Source organism: Solanum tuberosum, unplaced genomic scaffold (genome assembly GCF_000226075.1).
Source record: "Solanum tuberosum cultivar DM 1-3 516 R44 unplaced genomic scaffold, SolTub_3.0 scf00334, whole genome shotgun sequence".
NCBI classification, from domain to species: Eukaryota; Viridiplantae; Streptophyta; class Magnoliopsida; order Solanales; family Solanaceae; genus Solanum; species Solanum tuberosum.
Window position 1 is genome coordinate 2557 of NW_006239254.1, and position 20660 is coordinate 23216.

The 20660-nt window shown below is 33.5% G+C and overlaps 2 protein-coding genes across 2 annotated transcripts; one reads left to right on the forward strand and one right to left on the reverse strand.

Annotated features, from left to right (window-relative positions):
- Positions 1 to 2661: 2661 nt before the first annotated feature.
- On the forward strand, positions 2662 to 7995 carry LOC102592397 (sulfate transporter 3.1-like). The gene is made up of 12 exons (XM_006360684.2): positions 2662 to 3252; positions 3691 to 3898; positions 4345 to 4516; positions 4755 to 4820; positions 4978 to 5091; positions 5336 to 5452; positions 5942 to 6068; positions 6442 to 6728; positions 6851 to 7041; positions 7240 to 7325; positions 7446 to 7522; positions 7631 to 7995. Exons 1-12 carry the CDS (start codon positions 2916 to 2918, stop codon positions 7820 to 7822), a joined length of 1974 nt encoding a protein of 657 aa, XP_006360746.1. The 5' UTR covers positions 2662 to 2915; the 3' UTR covers positions 7823 to 7995.
- Positions 7996 to 8708: 713 nt separating this feature from the next.
- On the reverse strand, positions 8709 to 17162 carry LOC102592737 (stress-induced-phosphoprotein 1). The gene is made up of 8 exons (XM_006360685.2): positions 16900 to 17162; positions 12490 to 12583; positions 12357 to 12407; positions 12106 to 12279; positions 11629 to 11808; positions 11360 to 11479; positions 10041 to 10174; positions 8709 to 9223 (listed from the first exon to the last, which is right to left on the reverse strand). Exons 1-8 carry the CDS (start codon positions 17037 to 17039, stop codon positions 9166 to 9168), a joined length of 951 nt encoding a protein of 316 aa, XP_006360747.1. The 5' UTR covers positions 17040 to 17162; the 3' UTR covers positions 8709 to 9165.
- Between the last annotated feature and the right edge of the window lie 3498 nt (positions 17163 to 20660).

The following is a 20660-nucleotide window of genomic DNA, read 5'->3' on the forward strand; positions in this document are numbered from 1 at the left end:
TTCAAACCGAATAAACCAGAAAAATTGAACCAGACCGACAATAACCAAACCAATGGTTATTTTTTCCATTTGGTTTGGTTTGGTTTTAGAAAATTTAAAAATCGACTAGATTGGTTTGATTTTGTTTTGATCAATAACCAATCCAAACCGAACCACGAACACCCCTAACTACACTAAATCAATCATTACATAAAATTGAACTTTAATTCGCTGTTATATAAAATAGATTTAACAATACAATATGATAAAATTCCAATAATATAACAATAAAAAATATTGCATTTAAACTAACAACACAATATAATACCGTGGATGACAGCCATCCAAACAACAGTGTGATTCAACAAATTTTTTTTATTGAAGTTTCATACTACTTTTCCCCCAACAATTTTTTCTTGTCCTTTTTGCTCCCCCAAAATTAAAGGAACTAGTGAGAAAAAGAGCTATAATTATTGCAAATAATATGTAATTAAAAATGTAGAAGACATGATCTAAATATATAAGCATATCACATTAATATTATATAGTAGTAAATTATGAAGTTTTTGTTAGGATATATTTAGTTAGGACTTATTTTGTAGCTACGATCCCAAACATCTATATTGCTCTACAACCTATATTATTATTACACATTCCACTAACACTTTTTTATTCAAATAAAAATTGTATTGAAACTTCTCAACGTGCATGTAATTTTTAATAGTTATTTTGATTCTTGTCTATATTGTCAAATCCATTTATCTGATATGGTTAATACTTGATGGCACATGAAACACACATATTGGTTAGCTAATGCTTTTTCAAGTTGCTGAGTTTGCATTTAGGTTTTTTCTATACATTCATCAATTATAATATAGTTTTGCTTGGACAAAAAATAATAGTAATTTATTTTTGTTACTATAAGGAATTGAGAATATCTTATAATCAGAAGATCTACATCTGATTAAATAACTAAAAGTGAACCCCATTTGTATAATCAAAGTTACCATAGAGATTTTAAAGTTACATACATACTCTATAATTAAAAATCACCCTTGGAATCTATCAAGATCATCCATCTAGAAATTCCAAATTATTGGTGAATTAATTTTTGATAGAGAACTATATATAATTATATTATCGTGGATAGATGCTTAATGTTTTCACTATTAAAGTTTTGAAGTTGAACTATGAGAATTGAATTGTCTTTGATAGTGAACATTTTATCTCCATAGTAATATTTTCCAACGCAAATTTAAATTAGTCAGACTTCAAAGCTAGTACCGAACCCCAAGAAAACAAAAGGCAAAAACTCAACCTTTACATTAATATTGCACCAAAATCACTAAATTATTTTTAGTGATTAAAAAATCACTCAACTTTATTTAAATTATTTTTAAAAAAATCTTGTAATAAAAAAGTCACTAGTATATATCACAGAATTAAACATGTTGATAGTGGACTATAATAAGATAAATTTGAGTGACTTTTGGTTAAAAATATTGTTAGGTGTGATAATATTAACTCAATAATTTGACATAAAAAAAAATGTCAGCATATATGTTAGGTTCTAGTTGGTATAAATCCTCATTAAACACCCATAATTCACTAGTTAAAAGCTTAGACCAATTAACACTTTTTTGGCGGGTTAAAAGTTCAAATTATCTTTACTAATAAACTAAGTTTAATTTAATCAGATACTTACACTGAAAAAGAATAGTATTAAAGATTCGACAAAAAGTTGATATAATTCCTAATTTCTTGTATCTTCCTAATTCCCAAAACGCTGCCACGTGTCCTATGTGGATCTTTATCAACCAATCACACATGTCCACGTGAGTATTTTTTTGAATGGTAAGGTAGGCAACAAAACCTTGAGCTCTAAAAATCTATTTGGTAATGAGAGACAATGTGACCTTACACTTAGCTGGAATACCAATAAGGTTGTGATTAGCTAAGCCGTTGACTAGTTGACACGTGTCACCCAATAAAATAGAATTATCAGAGATCTCGAATTCAAATTATTTAATACAGAATTGTCTTTATTAGAACGTTCTATTCGATTTTTGACTTTTGTTGATAGCGTGACAACAATTTCATGGATGAGATGTCTCTATGCGTCCCATCAAAAAATTCTCACCTTTGTGTGTTAGCTCAAAGATTAGTCATGTCAATCCCCTAACTCTTTAATTTGAGAGGTTATCAATGAAAGTATGGAACCCTAACACACAAAAAGAATACGTAACAAAATAAATATTCTTTAGGTATCACTTTTTGTGGCATTGTTTGACTTGCTCTAAAAATTTATGTGAATTAAATTATTTCATAAATAGTAAAAGAATTTTTTTTGAAGATTAGTTATTTCTAATTATAAAAACGATAACGTTCTTTTTTGGATATATTGTCTTCGTTTTATATTAGTTATCCACATTACTATAAATATTATCTCAAAATTACTTGTCAATTTATAAAAATCAAGATACAATTGATTTAATTTTTTTTATTTTATCCTTATAGTTAATTATTTTCTGACAACGTAATTTTTTTTATAAAGTTCTAAAGACGTTTCTTAAAGGATAAACTAGTAAAACTACAGCTTTGTTCATATACATACAAAGAGTGTGCATAAAGGAGAAAGTGGACAACGAATATAAAACAGAGAGAATACTAAAAAGAAAAATATGTCTTGTAAATTGAAACGGAGGGATTAGTAAGAGTTTTGAAATAGGGAAAAAGGCACTCCACTTCACTCCACCTTCTCTTGGCTCTCTATATATAGACATCTTCTATATAAGTCCCAATATGCATAAGAAATCAAAACCAATTTCTCATTTACATCAACATCTCTTTTTCTCATTGAATCTCATACATTATAAGTAGTCAAGTTCTTGGTGATTTTAATCATCACTTAATCTTTCATTAATTAGCATAAAATTATGGGTATTAATGCTGATTTTGATGATCAATATTCTCATCATCATTATCAAAGGGTTGAAATTCCACCACCAAAGCCATTCTTGAAGACACTCAAATCTAATGTGAAAGAAACATTATTTCCTGATGACCCTTTTAGAAAATTCAAGAATCAACCACTTTCCAAAAAAATTTCTTTGGGTTTTCAATATTTTGTACCAATATTAGATTGGGCTCCTCGTTATACACTTCAATTATTTAAAGCTGATATTATTGCTGGAATTACAATTGCTAGTCTTGCTGTTCCTCAAGGGATTAGTTATGCTGGCTTGGCTAACTTGCCTCCTGTTATTGGACTTTGTAAGTTTCTAACTTGTCCAGATAGAAAGAAGATAGAAAGACTGTTACTGATAGACCATCCATCAAGATATACTACTCGATCCCGTCTTTAAAATATGTGTTTTAACTTATATACTGATAACGTAAAAGAATTGTTACACTATCAGATTAATGAATATTAGGTATGCAGGTCTATAGTAAATTTAGCTGACATGACAATGTTACTTAAAATATGTACACTAAAGGGATTATAATTATGGACTTATGGTTATATATAACTTTACTAGTCATGACTTGATGTCTAAGTTACAACATGATATTACTCTCTCTGTTCATTACATGTGTCTTAGTTTGACTAGATTTTGGACAAGCTAGGACGAGAGACGTTTGAATCTTGTAGTTAATGTGTTAAAATATTTTTTTTTTAATCTTGTGGTCTTAAACATATGTGATGTGCAGATTCAAGCTTTGTGCCACCATTGATATATGCTATGTTGGGAAGTTCAAAGCATTTGGCAATAGGGAATGTGGCAGTTCCATCACTTCTCATTTCTGCCATGCTTGGGAAAGTTGTTAATCCTCATGAAAATCCAAAGCTTTATCTTCAATTGGTGTTTACTGCTACTTTCTTTGCTGGAGTTTTCCAAGCTTCTTTAGGCTTCTTAAGGTCAGTTCCTTACTGTTGAGAATATGATTAACTAATATAAATGTGTTTTTTCGAACAGTTTAAGCTTTTAGATGAGATGGTCACACACTTCAACATGCTACCTAGGCAGAGGTTCTGAGATCGAATCTCACTGTCACCCATATCGAAAAGAATTTTGACGTTCTTGGCCCATGAAAAAAGAATTAAGCCCACACATGAGGGGCGTGTTGAAAATTTAATTAACTAAAATGGGTTTACATTCATTATCACACATAACGTACGTACTTTTAATTGTATTTTAACTAACGCTAAAATTCTGGATCCCCCTCTCACATTAATTGCCATGAGGTACATGCTCAAAGACCTAAGTTGCATGGATTCGTGTCTGATTCTCTAAAAATACACTACTATTAGCGAATCTGACACGTGCACCCGTATATTTTTGTCATGATGATATATATATACAGGCTAGGGTTTATAGTGGATTTTCTGTCTCACGCAACAATATTGGGATTCATGGGTGGAGCAGCCACTGTTGTGTGCTTACAACAATTGAAAGGAATACTTGGCCTCGTTCATTTCACCCATCAAACTGATATTGTCAGTGTAATGACTTCTATCTTTACCCAAATCCACCAGGTACGTACGTAACTCCTTTATAACATTATTCTTGCTCGATGTCTGTTACTTGTTTTGCGCTCCAAATAATTTGTATTTGCATCGAGATGTACAACTTTGTTCGAGACCTTTAGTGAAAATGAAGGAGTATTTATCGCTCTATCTGACCAAACTCCAATTTAATTTATGGACTTTTTTTTTTCTTTTTCATTCTTTTAGTTTCTAAAATGTTTTTGTCTATTATTATTGTTTACTGCAGTGGAGGTGGGAAAGTGGAGTCCTAGGTTGCTGTTTCCTCTTCTTCCTCTTGCTGACCAGATATTTTGTAAGTATAATTTATAGTCTATAACAACATTATATCTAATAAAGAGTAATTAATGTCGGTAAAAAATTTAACACTCTTTGTTGTGCATATTTATTATTGCTAAAAGTTGTTTTTGTTGTAGCGATACTAATATGGACTTGTTTATTTTTGTGGGCAGAGCAAAATGAAGCCAAAATTCTTCTGGATAAGTGCTATGGCGCCTCTAACATCTGTAATTTTGGGAAGTGTTCTTGTTTATTTCACCCATGCTGAAAAAAATGGTGTTCAAGTGGTAATAATAATAATTCTTCAAAATTCAAAATTAATTAATTAAATTTATTAATTGCATGTGCATATATAATAATTAATTAGTCATAGTACGTAGTGACTTTCACATGTTGTACGTTTCTTTTGGATGATTAATTATTTTTTTTAGTGATGGTACTTGTATTATTTTTATAATATCAGATAGTACATGAGGCTAATATATCCGTGAATTAATTTTTTGGAATTTTGTTGGATTTAATTTTTGCCAGATTGGGCATTTGAAAAAGGGGATAAATCCACCATCGTATTCTGAACTGGCGTTTAGCTCACAGTATCTTGCAATTGCCATTAAGACTGGAGTTGTCACCAGTATCATATCCTTGGCTGTAAGTACTAAATTCGTCTTAAATTTATAAATTTTGAATCTAAAATAGAACAACAACTATATTCGTGACAATTGATATACACGTATAAGTTAATTTTTAAATAGAAATATGGAGTTTAGGTCAAGGTTACACTGTTTGAATTGCTCAATTTTTTATTTGCATTAAATTCTCATGACCTCATTCTATCGCGAATTCGAAGATATTTGGGGAAAAGGTCTATGAAGAAACAAAAACAATGACATAGTCATCTTTGTTATTTTATCGTACACTGGTGACTCGTGACTTTATTTCTAAACTATGTTATCTATATTTGTAATCTTAAAAATAAGACAGATATATACTACTAGTAAAGTTGCACACTTGTAACTCATATCTTTTACGCGAAGGTACTTAAAAACAATAGAACAACATTTTATTTGTTCAATACCAATTTGCATTATTTATTTTTATTATTACTGACTAATGAAATTATTATATTAAATATTACAGGAAGGAATAGCAGTTGGAAGGAGTTTTGCCATACTTGAAAACTATGATATTGATGGAAACAAAGAAATGATTGCTTTTGGGCTTATGAACATTGTTGGTTCTTGCACCTCTTGTTACTTAACCACAGGTAGGCCCAATCCAAACTATTCAAGAAAACACAAGCCCAATCAAGTTCCATAATCAGGCCCATTAATAAATTTCCTCCATTACCCTCATCAATTATAGGATAGGGATCTTAACATTTTTAGCCAGACGACTAAAAATATATAATCATTGGTCTAGTCGTAACAATTTTTAGTTATCGTTGGTGTATAATCAGTGTATATATAACATAAGTTATACAGTTATTATACATTTTTGCTAGTATATATGTTTACTCATGGCAATCGCTTTAAGCAAACTAACTTTTTTCATTAATCGAACCACATATTCATATCCATGATAAAAGAATTTTAGTATATAGTCCGATTTCTTACTTAATTTCCCCCCTTTTTTTTCAGGACCATTTTCGCGAACCGCGGTAAATTACAATGCAGGATGTAAAACAACAGTGTCCAACATAGTAATGTCAATAGCTGTGATGATAACATTGTTGTTACTCACACCATTATTCCATTACACACCTCTTGTTGTTCTTTCCTCCATCATAATTTCAGCCATGCTTGGCATTATTGACTACAATGCTGCTATCCATTTATGGAAAGTTGATAAATACGATTTCCTCGTATGCATTAGCTCGTATATTGGAGTCGTCTTTGGTAGCGTTGAAGTTGGCCTAATAGTCGCGGTAAGTACCTCAAACATATGTAATTATCTTTTAAGTTACCTGATTATGACGATGTATCTCTTTTCGAAAAATTGAGTTTCCACTAATGTTAATTATGTTTTTTTTTGTTATGTGTGACTTAGGTGGCAATGTCATTACTTAGGATACTTTTATTTGTAGCAAGGCCTAAAACATTTGTTTTAGGTAAAATACCTAATTCAATGACATATAGAAATATTGAACAATATTCAGCAGCAAGCAGTGTTCCAGGAGTTCTCATCATCCACATTGATTCCCCAATTTATTTTGCTAATGCAAGTTATTTAAGGGAAAGGTAACAATAACGGAGAAATAACGTTCACTAGTCACTTTTACATCATATCTTTTTAAAATAGTCATTTTCGTGGAGTTTCAAATTTTACTGGTAAAACTCTATGACAATGACTATTTTCTCAATTACGAGTTTGAAAAGTGGTTATTTATGAATTTTATCTTGTTAATTATTAAACTATGGGTTGTTGGAATATCTTAGGATATCAAGATGGATAGATGAAGAAGAAGAGAAGCAAAGGACATCAACAGAAATTGAGCTACAATATGTCATATTGGATATGAGTGGTAATTAATTAATTAGTGTTAATTCAAGATTAAAAAAAATTGTCATTATTAAATGTTAATTTTATTTTTTAATCAAATCTTGTTAATGTTTTAGTGCTGACATTAATCCTATTAATGTAGCTGTTGGAAACATTGATACAAGTGGAATTAGTATGCTTGAGGAAGTGAAAAGAAATGCAGATAGACGATGCCTTAAGGTACAAACTAGAAATATACTCCTTCATCGGAAAATTATACTGTGCAGATAGATCTTTGTATGTTTTTTAATTCCCGTAGTGATAATTCTGACTCCGCTACTGGTTCAGGTTTTATTGGCAAATCCTGGAGGGGAAGTGATGAAGAAGTTGGACAAGTCAAATTTCATAGACAAAATTGGGAAAGAATGGATTTATTTAACAATTGGTGAAGCAGTAAATGCATGCAATTATATTCTTCATAATTGCAAGTTTCAATCAAAGAGAATTGATTCTTCAGTAACTCCAGATGATAATGTATAAATGATCAATCAGATTAATGATGGTCATTAAAATAATGCAAGTGTATTAGTATTAAGTAATTTATTTTTACAGTTTCACCAAGTGAAACATATAAGGAGCTTGTTTATTTACCCTAATGCAATTCTGTAAAATTTCATGTGTTTTAAGTTATTGGAAGTTGCTTTAATATTCCAGTGCTCTACTATTCTACTTCTCTTCAGAATATGTTATCTAGAAAAATAATTTTCGTGTTTGATATGTAAGTAAAAAAATATTATCCTAAAAGCATTTGTATATAATCTAAATGATACTATGAGAGGTGAGGATAAAGATGTGGTGGTGGCGAGCTAAGGAATGGGAGTGAAGATGAAGCGTGTTGAAGGGTGAGGTGGACACCATCGATATGTAGAAAAAGATTTTCAAAAAATACGATCAACCGAACATGAAAAATTGGAAAAAAAAATCCTCCTTATCGAACACACCCTTCATCTGTTTTTCAAAAAAGGATGAAAAGATTCCAAGTACAATGATCAAAGGCAATCTAGTGACTTATTCCACGACTCGAGAACTGTAAAAAAGACAGTCTAGCAGACGAAACATCCCCTCACAGGGTTTGGGAAATGATCAAACCACAAAGGGGGTGTAACATAAGCAGTCTCCCCTGACGCCACCATTGGTGGTTGATTCCATGGTTCGAAATCATAGCCTATAGGTTACTAGGAGACAAGTTTATCGTTGCTCCAAGGGTTTAAAGCACTGGAGTAAACTAAAGAAAACTTTTCTACTTAAGAGTTCTACTAGGGAAAAGGAAGTATATACAAAAGTTGAACCAAATATATACCAAGATATGGGATGCCAAAAATACATCCAAGAAAGGGAAAGTTAAAAAGAGGCTGGATAACAGTGATGAAAATTGCAAAACAAACTCCAATATACTTTCAGGTAGAGAGAAATCAAGTTAAGGTAACAACAGCAACATTGCTTCCTGCCACGCAAATTTACAAGAGTTCCAATCCGAAAACGATTGAAAAAATGACTTCTAAGAAACTCAATGCCAGATCAAACAGCCAACAAACAGAGTGAAAGTAAAATGAAAATACAGAGGGTTACGCGACACTCAGAAATTCTAATCTACTATAGGAAAACTTCAAAAGATTTTGATATCTTGACAGCTAACATAACCTACCTCACCAATATAAGAGAACTGCGGAGTTTGACAGCTTCCCACATATTGCGCCAATCCAATAAAAAGATGTGATGTACCGTTCGTGCTTTTCCTCGTAGTTAACAGGCCCATTTTCTCCCCAGCACGATCCCACAAAGAGCTAACCCAAGATATGGAACTGCGATTATCTTAACTATTCTTACTTGAATACACGCGGAAGAATTTCATGTGCACTAATATCCAAAGGCACTGGATCCCTGAAAATTGAAGATAGAGTTAGTTAATCCACAGGGTCATCACCCAGTATAGGAAGAAGGAACCGATGCCTCGAATTGAATTTGCATACTTGTGAATCATTCCTTCGAAAATTAAGCATGTGTACTTAAATTATATACAATCAGCTCTAATTGCTCGACAAGCACAATTATGCAAAACGATCTCATTATTCAAAAAGATATTATCTGTTAATTTCTTCATGGAAAGAAGATGCTGCCACTTAAACATATTTCCCACAGTTTTTTCTTAAACGTGGATATATATTTAACAAGTCCGAATTGATAATGTGCTTCTAACACGCAATAATTACAGCAAGAGATTAAATGGCTTCAAAAGCATTAACTTCCTCAACTCATGTATAAAGTTGAAATCCTCAGCCACCACATGGCGAAACAAATATGGAAAAGTTCAGAAGGATGGTTCCCCAAGTTAAACAGGAATGTTCACAGGCAACACAGGTGAAAGAAAATCCAGAAATGCAGAGTCAGTTGAATTGCTCATTTGTTTTATCTAATTTCTCACGTGTCAAGAGTTTAGCCCATACTTGATGTACATGAACATAAAAATCATAAGCTATTATCCTTTTGCATTTGATAAGCTGGTAAGCTCAAGACACATATTGAAGTCACGCGTTCGAATATGCTAAGTATTGTATCTATTAAAGGAATAATAGCATTTGTAATGCATTTTATTAAAATAGATAAGGTGCACATGCAAATGCATGCTGTGGCTGTGACATCCAAATTTTTTTCTCGTTTTCTGTGTGCTTGTATTTTGGCTAAGACAAAGGGAACAGACCTGCATAATGTTTTGCCTTTCTCAGTGGAGCTAGGGATAAACCACAACCTCCGCACTAGAGGAGATTCAAATTGGACGAAAATTCCATCATTTTGTCCATGCTTCCATTTTCTTGATCCTTGACCTTTCCAAACCTGTCAGATCACATCATTGAGGGTCAAACAATCATGAAAGAATAAAACAATTGCAAAAACTGCATATATAAATACAATGTTGTCTTTGATTCACACCAGACACCAACATGATACTAAACCATCAATGGTCAAGATCACCTTTACCACTCTCCCAAAGAGACAAGTCAAGTTCATTCTTGATTTCAACTTCCTTTGGCTTGTGTTTGTCTGAACCAAGCTAAGCGAGCTAGAAGCTGAAGTGAATCATTTTTGGCATCTTTTTCTTTGCTTTGACCGCGACTTACAATGATGCTAATAGAACAAGGCACAAATTAAATGCAAACCTAGAAGGGTCTATGCTACCTAATAGAATTAAAATGTAAGCCTACAAAGGTTAGGGTGTTTGAATCCAATTAAGTTATAGAATGGAAGTATAGAACCAACATTCAGTATTCATAAAGCAAAGACAAATCAGTTGAAACAATTACAGTAAAAGGCAGCCCAGTGCACAAAGCATCCCAGGTTGGCAGGGTCCAGGAAAGGGCCGCACCCCAAGGGATGTGATGTAAACAGCCTTCCCCAATGCAAGCCTTAGTGGCTGCCTCCCCGGCTCAAACCCATCAAAGTTTGTTAGAAGTCTTGTCAGGTGAAAATAATAATATGTTAGTGACTAGGTCACGTGAAGACAACTTTACCATTGCTCCAAGGCTCCCCTTCAGTTGACTCAATTATAGTCGCTGACAGATTATTATTTTCACCTGACAAGGCTTCTAACAGACTATGATGCTTCTTATAGATACTCAGAGAGATCAAATATTGGTTAATTTGGAATAAGATTAAGCTAATAACCTCTTGTTTTAATAACAATGGTATCTAGACCAACTTGTACACAGCTAATAAGCTAATTACCTCTTTACCCTTTCAGTGCATGAATCCATAGGAAAAACTGTTCTAAGAGGTTATCTGTGTTCTTAGAAGCATATTGACTCTAGATTGCAGAATCCAGTATCTGTATGCAACTTTCGTGCTTTATCGCAAATTGAAGAAAGAAAGCAAAAACTTTAATCTTTTTCTGCTTCCTCATTCCATGATCACACAACCACCTAATATCCTCTTTCCGAGGAGTTAATTTTTTCTTTTTTTTTAATTTGGTTTTTTTTTTTTTGGGGGGGGGTGCCCAAAAGAGTATTCAATGACTGAATTTACCTGTGGATAAGATATGATACTTTTTGGTGTCACTAAACACGCAGCTTGAGCAAAAGAATCTTCAGCATACTGTCGAAGAAATGAAAAACAATTGTTGTGCGTTTGGGGTGACTCAAAAGCCTAGCACATGAATAAAAGCACACAGTTAGATAGTATACGTTATATCAAACTGCACTTGACAATGTAACCTATAACTCACAAATTCAATTCAGACATATGAGAGGAAGGAAAAAATGCACGAGGAGAACTTTTGGAAGTAGTTTTAACACCTTGTCTATATTAACAGCTGGAGCGTACTTCTCTGTGTCTGTCTTCTCCTTGTTCAGAAGGAAATAAACTCTAGGGTCCACTTTTGAAGTTTCATGCCATGACTTAACAGCATTCTCTACTGTTTCAACATGGAAAGAGAAAAACTCTTTCCAGCTATCTTCAGCTCCATATTTTTCAGACTGCAAAAGGAGAATCAAGCTTAGTACATCTTTCATGCGGAAACTTCCTGGAAAGACATTTTCCAGAAATTAGATTTAGGGCTATATCACACAGCTGGTGATGCAACGAGTATCTTACCTGCGTGAGGAGAAGGTTATATTTCACAGTTTATATGAATTAGAAGTATGACCAAAACCGTATTAAAAAGTGAACCCGCAGTCATAGAGAAAGAAAAAAAATTAAAGCTCCACGGACAACAGATACATTAACATTTCGATAAAGATATGTCTCTAAAAATATATGCAGAAGACACAGACCAGTTCAGATTTCAATGCATCAAAATGTTTTGCCATGTCAACATTGGATCTCATGTTCTCCAGTTCTTCAGTGCGCTTCTTATCTTTAGCCAACTGTGTGAGTATTTTTATCTTCTTGGATACTTCCGAACTTTGAGGATTGTATTTTGATGCAATCTGGAAAGCAGCTAAGGCCTACATCACGATAACAAATATCAAAACCAGAACATGCGAAAGTTCTCCAATAAATAAGAGGAAACATTTATACATACATCCTCGTAGCGTTCCATAGCCTCTAGTATGCATCCTTTCCTGAAATAACCCTACACGTACAATTGAGTGATTTTACAAGCAGAAAAACTTTGCTCTGATAACAACAAGTTCACACATTTTCTGGAAGCATACCTTTTCCCACTCTGGTTTCAGATTGATCGTCATTTCGGCATCAGCAATTGCTTTGCTAAGTTTAACCAGATGCAAAAATGCTGCAGCGCGATTGCTGTGCATTGTTGAAGAAAGAGAAAAGTATACAAGGAACAAGAGTCAGTTTCACAAACTCGATACAATGATAGAATTAGAAAGCAAATTCCTAACCACAACAAATATTCACAAAGAAAGATGCATAAAAAGCAAGGAATCCATCAATGAGAAAGTGGTAGATAGCATTATGATTTTCACTTAATGGTTATTACAAACCCTCCACTTGGTCGCACTTAATTATACGTCAATAGAGGCATAAATAGCGAGAGGGGAATAGATTATGCTTGTATAACAATTTCCAATTGGTAAGGACTAAGGCAAGAGTACCTAGAGGGAAGAGGAAAAAGTAACTGAAACGCAAGAACCTACCAGAAATGTAGGAGGTGCTGGTGAGAATCTAGCATTCTCTATATAGATTTCTAGCCTAACTGGGATTTAGTTTTTTATTCCTTTAGAGCTCCTTTTGCGACAACATGATGATTGACACTAAAAGAGAGATGTTCCTCAATAGACCTACAATTGTCGAAGGCAATGAGAACTTAGCTAAGCACATAACAAATAAAAGAAAGGATCAACATTGGTGATATACACTAGTTGAAATTAATGGTTTAGTTTCTTTACAATTACATTAGATCTGATGTTTACCAGGATTCCTTTTAGACTGGTTAGACTTGTATGTGAGTGTAGGAATAAGTGTTAGATTTAGAGTACCTCTACCATTTTGGAAATGTGTAAAGAGAACCTCTACTTTTAGGAGAACCCTAAACTGTCTTACAAGACGAATAATTTAATATTGGAATGAAATAGTAAATAGGATGGAAAAAATCATAGATGATACAAAAATCCAACCCCAATTAGTAAGACAGAGGCATAGTCAATTGATTGAAGACATTCTATTGGAGTTCCTTCCTTTTCTGAATGATTCTCTTCTTTTTTTGCTGTGTGTAGGGGTGGGGGTCGATATTTTTCTCTAGTTAGTAGTTATATAAGGATTCTCCCATGTTTAGCAGAAATTATTTACAACCTCTCTTACACACACAGAGTATTAAGCAGCCCCTTAAATTGCCCAATTTTTTTTCATTTTGACAATTGAACTAAGAGTTGTCCTATTAGACCTTTTAACACCTATCAAATTGTGTCTATTAAACACTTAAAGTAACAATCTCACTTTAGAATGAAGTGTGGTTTACATTCTCGCTGGCATAGAAGGGGACCAAATAAACGAGTGTTGTGTGTATAATAACAAAAGAAACAAAATCCTTCTATTCCTTAATTTGTGTATTTGAATCCAAAATGCCAAATTTTCTGCAACCACCTCGTATTGACAGTGAATGCACCCATTGCCGCTAAATTCCTACCACCATAATTGTCATTACATCTATCTGATAACCAACACCCTTAATGTCCACAACTTCAACTAATCCTTCATCACTCACATTCTCTACACCATCGACGTCTGAGGAGGAGGTGGTATAACCACCACAGTCAATGAAGGAGATAAATTAACCGATGCCAATAGTGGAATTGAGGTTTTCGTGACTAATATAATTTTCCCATAGGGTGATCTATTAATTATAGATGATATATCAAAATGTTTTGTCTAAATTAGGAGAAATCGAAACATATGGAAAATTCAGATTGGAGGGATTGGCAGTTGAGATTCCCAGACAAATGCTTACCAAAGTAGAAGAAATCAGTAGTAATGCAAAAGATAAAACTTCAATTAGCCTCACAGATTTGACCAAATCTCCTCCATCCCTCAATTTTTTCATTTATTTGTTCTTTTTCTTCTTCTGGTAAAGGGATTTTGGTTTAAGGAATAATAGCTCTCAGTGCTTAAATGAAAATCTTTGCCAACAGAGTAGTTGGGTTTTTAGCAGCTATTGGAATATAAATTTCCACTAGAAATGTTACAAGTTGGATTTTCCTCTAATAATATCAGATATTATGGATTATCTAGCTATTCTACATTTCTATTTTCCAGGCATCATCCAAATGATTTAAATTTCAGTAATGGATGAGGATAGGAGGTGATCTGGTGGTTACATGGTGGATTTGAAAAAGGAGATGTTTTGCAATTTTAAAAAAAAACATTTTTCATTGTTTCACGCACTCAAAAGAAGCCCTTGCCAGCGAAAGCAAGGGGCTTGCCTTCTGGGTCGAGCTCGTCGCACCAGGCTTGCCTAGTGCGGATTACCTCTCCTATGTGGTTTGCGAGCTATTGCATAGGAGCGAGAGTTTTACCCTGTGCGCACCCAAAGGGTAGCGGCTGCGGGTTTCCCTTGTCATCAAAAAAAAAAAAAAAAAGTGTAACTTACACAATGTGACATGTCATCTTTTGTGTTCAATAGACGCAATTTGATAGGTGTTGAAGGGTCTACTAGGAATAAGTTTTAATTCAAGTGTCAAAATGAAAATTCGAACTACTTGAAGGGGCCGCTTATGTATTTGGATTTGTCTGTGTGTGTGTTACTTTTCTGGCAATCTATAAGAAATTATCAACAAAAGAAGGATCCTAAAATTGCAGTAAAGGAAGTATTAATGAAAAGTACACTACAAACTTTAATATTTATCAAATTAATGAATGTAACTTACAAACAAATAGTTGTACTATTGCCCTGATTGGAGGTCCTAGCCTAAATCTTGTCCACCAAAAATGACGTACAATCAATTAATTTTTTATGAAACAAAATACACAATCAATTAATATTTTTTATGGAAAAGAAAATAGATACAATCAATTTATATATTACACATCTATAACAACATATTTTCGTGAATATTACGAATTTCTTAGCTGGCAACTTCGAAATAGACCTCAAAACTTTCTAATAGTAGACTTCAAGGAGGGGAGAATGAATGTTAATAATAGCAATTGTTACGCTAAGCGAGAAACTATCCCTTCAAGGACAAAGCAAATGCACTTATGAGAAGAGTGTTTTTCAAACAATGACGCAAAGTGATCCACAAAAAGAAGCAGTCGGTTCTTTAAATCTCAATTTTGGGGAAATGGATCAATATCTGCATTACTGAATATTGGACATTAATTAGTTAGGTCAATTACATATTGATTATTAAAGTAGTAAATTCATATATAGTTGATACTTATTGTTTTCACTTTTCCATAAATTGTCCACTTCATTTCAAGAAGTTTGCGCTTCTACTTGTCACGTTTTGCTTCAAGCTTTGTCGCTTTTCACTTTTTGCTTTTAAAGAGACTAGGGAAAGTGACGACGGATGCCTCACAATTTAAATGTGTTTTCTGAAATCTGAAACATCTTAATAGTAAGAAAAATATACTAATATGGTTAACAACTAAGTAATTTCTACAAGTTTAGTAGTTTCCAGGTTCTCTCTTCTTTTATTTTTAATAAAAGGGGAAATGGGGGAGGAGATTACAAGGTGGGACATCGAACCCTCACCAACAAGGTGAAATTTCAGGTAGCCAACCAATTGAGCTACTAAGATCCCCACTTTACTAGGTTCTCAATCAAACAAAAGCCAACACATAACTAACCACAAATTCCATACATTTATTTACACGTAAAAGTCCTTTGCTGCCAAATGTAAGATTTACTTTGCCAATAACTCTGTTTAGACCACTAATTTTCATTTATTTTTCAAATAATTAGTAGATAGTCCCCTAACTTCTTGAAGTTAATTAGCTGCATTTTGAACATAGCTTAGAAGTCCATTAACAATTCTATCGTAGAAAAACAATCAATCAAGGAAGACATATCAGTAGATAAAGAACAAATACAGGCAATGGCACTCCAACAATCTCGTCATAGATAGAAAGAAGAAAAGGAGAAGAGGAAGTACGCCACAACGGGAATGAAATAGGTTGCTTTTAGCTATTGCAATTGCTTATTTGGTAAGGATTACCAGCCTGAGATAAAAAGAATAGTTCCCGCCTATGGTTACATGCCCATTAAGAGCTATACCTGGAATCGAGCTAACTACATAGGCAGAGGGGGAACTTTCCTACAAAAACTAAAAGCAATTAACGGCATTGGAAACGACAAATCACACTCTGAAAGGAGAAAAGAATAAGTAGCCAACCACAAAATCCACAAGCAAGCTGAAAACTCTAATCGATAAATGTATAAACCAACAAGTACAGGACAGACACACAATTGAAATAGAACCAACCACAAAGTCACAGGCAAGATGAAAATGCATACTAAATTCACAAGTGTACTATAAAATCAATTTTGAGTAGCCAACACAGTACATACAAGTGATATGACAACTTTTCAGCACAAAATGAACAAACCCCACAAGCCAAGATTACATCTTTGACAGAAAAAATGCATCTAGGCAGTGAATATGAACCTGTAAAGAGTAGCGTTTGATGGGTCTTTCTTGATGGCTTGAGTGTACAAAGCTGCCGCTTTGAGATAGTTCCCAGCTTTGAAGAATTCATTTCCCTGATCTTTCAGTGATGTCTCTGATTTTGCCTCTGATTCTCCCATCTTCTCTATCACAAATCTAACAGCAATTTGCTTCTTGGCTATGGAGGATTTTTGGGTTTACTAGGGTTTTCTGAGATCTTGCCTTCTTGCTCTGTTTCCACTCTTGACATGTTTGTTCTAAACTTTGCTCCCTTAATTTTGCCACATTTCCTAATTTTGGGCCCCACTCAAAAAGGCCTATTTTTTTGTTGTATATTTTTACAAATTCCATCACTACACTATGTATTAACAAACATTACCTCTACTTTTAAATAATTATATATATAATATCATTTTTAATATTTTATATCATGTATTATTGAAGATACAATCAAATTCTCACATTCCGTAAAATTATGATTGATTAATTATCTTCTTAATTAACTCTTTCACTCCAAATCAATCACTCTCTCTTAATTCTCTCCTCCTAATTTATCACTCAATTATCTCTCCTTCTTTTTGATTTAAGAATTTTCACCATACAATTTCATTCCAACAATGTCTAACTTATTCTCTTCTTCTCAAGATATCATCACCATGGTTGACAAAATCTCTTGAACCCAAACCTTATTATGTATTGTTCCTTTCTAACGAGACCAAATCGAAATAACTATTATAAAGAAAGCTTTCTAAGTTAATCGATGGATCAGCCAAATAATTCACATTCATCGCCGAAGACTCCACAAACTCTTTATCATCAAAGTCATGATTTCTATGGATTTTCAAATCTATTTATAAATTCATGATGGTGTGTTATTTCTCTATTAGCTAATCGTTTTCGCCGTAGACGACAACAAAGATACAATGGGGAGAAGGATTAAAAATGCTTTCTTTTATATGTATATGAAATTATAGTTATGTATCACAGTTTCAAAAAAATTTAAATCTTGTTTTATTAGATGTATCTAGTTTCAAAAAAAGTTGAATCTTGTTTTATTAGGTGTATCTAGTGTATTTAAAGAAGTTAATATATCTTTTTGTTTTCATTGTATCTGTCGTGAGTCTTCATATGTCTATTAGGTATAATATGTATCTGTATCTAACGAAGAATTTATCAACATTGTAGACATTGTCGTCATGTATGTTTCTATATACAGACGTATCTAAAGGATATAACTCAAATACATGATCGTGTATAATAGATACAAATGTACTTATGGAAATTATTCTAAGAAAAACTCTCAGATACATGCATCATAATGATAACACCCCGTAACTAGAAAGAAATTAAAAAGTGGAAATAGTCATTTTTGGAAAGAAATTAAAATCTGAAAAATTTGTTAAGTTTGTTAAGTTGGATTTTTGATCAACTTCAAACGACCATAACTTCTAGCTCAGTATGAGTTAGGTGTGTTTCCAGATATCTAGGAAAGATCTTGGAATAATCTTTCCAACGTCGCTGAGTTTGCGCAATTCCGAGTTCGTATGAATGAGTTATGACTTATGCCATTGGAAGTTGGGCTATTCAAACAAGGAAATGTCCAATCTGAATTTTTAAAGGGTAGTTTGGTCTTTTCTTACCCTTTTATTTTAATGGGTCTAAACTGAACTTGGTTAGTTTACAATTTGGAGAAATTAAGTTAGGGTTTTAGAGAAGAGAAAAGAAGAGGAGAAAAGGGAAGGAGAAACAAGGAAATCGTCAAGTTCTTGAAGCTAAGATCATGGATTTCGTCGAGGGGTGATCCCTACGAGGTATGTGAGATCACATAGTGTTGGGTTCATTCACCCACGCGCCAATCATGTTTAATTCAACGATTTTCATCATAAAATAGTTAGAATTTGATGTTCTTGAGTTGTATTCTTGAATAAGTTTCGTTCTTGAATTTGGGATGAGATTGAGGAGTTCTTGAGAGTCTAATGTTGATTATTAGAGTTGCTTTGAGTTAGATTTTTGTGTATATATTTTGGTACCTGAATCTAAAATGAATTTGAGAAAAAGAATCGGAATAAATCGATTTAATATCAGAAAACGAGGTCAAAAGTTAGTCAGATTTTGCCTGAAGGGAGGCTGGCGCGATGCGCTCCCATAGCGCCAGGCAGGCTGGGGTGACGCGCCAGCAGTGCGCCATTTTGGAGCCCTAGTAAGTTGGGGTTGGCGCAGTGCGCCAGGGATGCGCCCGAATCGTCGTTTTCCACCAGTTTTTCGTCGTTCAGCCTATTTAAGTCCTTCTAAAGTGTACTAACACATTCCATTAATTCTAACTACTCTAAATGATTTCTAAACATCTAGAAATCATCCAGAAACATGAATCATGACCTTGAATCCATAAATTCAAATTCAAGAAAAGTCAAGAGTCAAGTCTAGGAAGTTCTTAGAGTCTTTTCAAGAAGTCTATTGCAAATGCTTTTAACTTTGTTTTAAGACTTAAAGTTCAAGTTAAGTAAAGAGTAAATAGCAAAGATTTGAAGTTCGTTTCTTCAAAGAAGTATATGGGGACTATGTATTCCCAAAGAGTTTAAAATGTTTTCACATTTAAATAAGAACAGAAACTGAGATTTCCAAAGAGCCTTTGAGCTAGTTTTCAGAAAAGATTAATCGCTTTCTAAATAAAGCAAAAGAGCAAACTTTGATTTCCAAGATAGCCTTTGAGCTAAGTCTTAAAGCAATTATCTTAAATCACAGAAAGAAGTATGTTTTTAAAACATAAGAACTAGTATCATATTTTTGGGAGTAGTATTAAGCACCGATATGGGGAAAAGTTCAGACAACTCACAGCCCCCATAAACCATGTAGCCATTATGGGTTAAAAAGGGTCATACTTTTTAGATGATTCCTTTAGTGCTTTTTAGCATAAACTAGTGGATCCACTTAGTAGTTCATGTTCTATTCTCTCGGCAAGGTATAGGATGGCCCTGGCAGCGTGAGGCAAAACGTTGTATCATCACAATAGCTCTTACATGATAGTTGTCGGTTAAGAGAAACTCCCACAGAAGTAATTGTATTCTTATATACACAATTTATTGTATTTTGACATACATTTCAGAGTTATATGTATCTTTGTTTACACACAGAGTTGACATCATGTTTTAAACAGCTTTTCTTTATATTGCACTTATTTTAAACTGATTTATATTGAAATGAGTTCAGTTATGTTGAGATGAGTTGAGCCAGGTAAGTTTCTCAGATTTCTTTTAAGCTTATGTCTTGTTTTAGAATTCCCCTCGCATACTCGTACATTCAATGTACTGATGCCATTTGACCTGCATTTTATTATGATGCAGACACAGGTAACTAGGATCTGCATCCAGCGCATCGTTGATCCAGTTGAGCATTTTCGAGTCTTGTGGTGAGCCTCCTTACTTTTCGGAGGATCCCTTTTATTGTGTTCAATATTATTATCAGTTCATTAGGGTGTCGTGGGGCTTTTCCCGACATCTATCTCAGTTGTTTTAGAGGCTTCATAGACAGTCAGTTAGATGTTAGTTCATTCGTCATTATCTTGTTATTGGCTTATGATCAGATTTGAATTGCCACTTTGGTTAAGTTGAATGTTTATTTTCTTAAAAGATTTTGAGTTTAGTTTTGAGACATGTTGAGTTATCTTGTATTTGGATTCTCTTTCTTATGTCTAAGTCTTCCGCTGAGTAAGTAAGCCACACCAAGGGTTCGCTTGGGGCCAGCAACGGTTCTCGAGTGCCAGT

Excerpts from the sequence above, each read along its gene's own strand:
- LOC102592737 (XM_006360685.2), bottom strand. The coding sequence starts at position 17,039 with ATGGGAGAATCAGAGGCAAAATCAGAGACATCACTGAAAGATCAGGGA. Across the intron at positions 12,408-12,489 it reads TGAAACCAGAGTGGGAAAAG|GGTTATTTCAGGAAAGGATG; the intron begins GTATGCTTCCAG and ends TTGTACGTGTAG. Across the intron at positions 11,480-11,628 it reads CAGCTGTTAATATAGACAAG|GCTTTTGAGTCACCCCAAAC; the intron begins GTGTTAAAACTA and ends TTCATGTGCTAG.
- LOC102592397 (XM_006360684.2), top strand. The coding sequence starts at position 2,916 with ATGGGTATTAATGCTGATTTTGATGATCAATATTCTCATCATCATTAT. Across the intron at positions 3,253-3,690 it reads GCCTCCTGTTATTGGACTTT|ATTCAAGCTTTGTGCCACCA; the intron begins GTAAGTTTCTAA and ends TGTGATGTGCAG. Across the intron at positions 7,042-7,239 it reads GCAAGTTATTTAAGGGAAAG|GATATCAAGATGGATAGATG; the intron begins GTAACAATAACG and ends GGAATATCTTAG.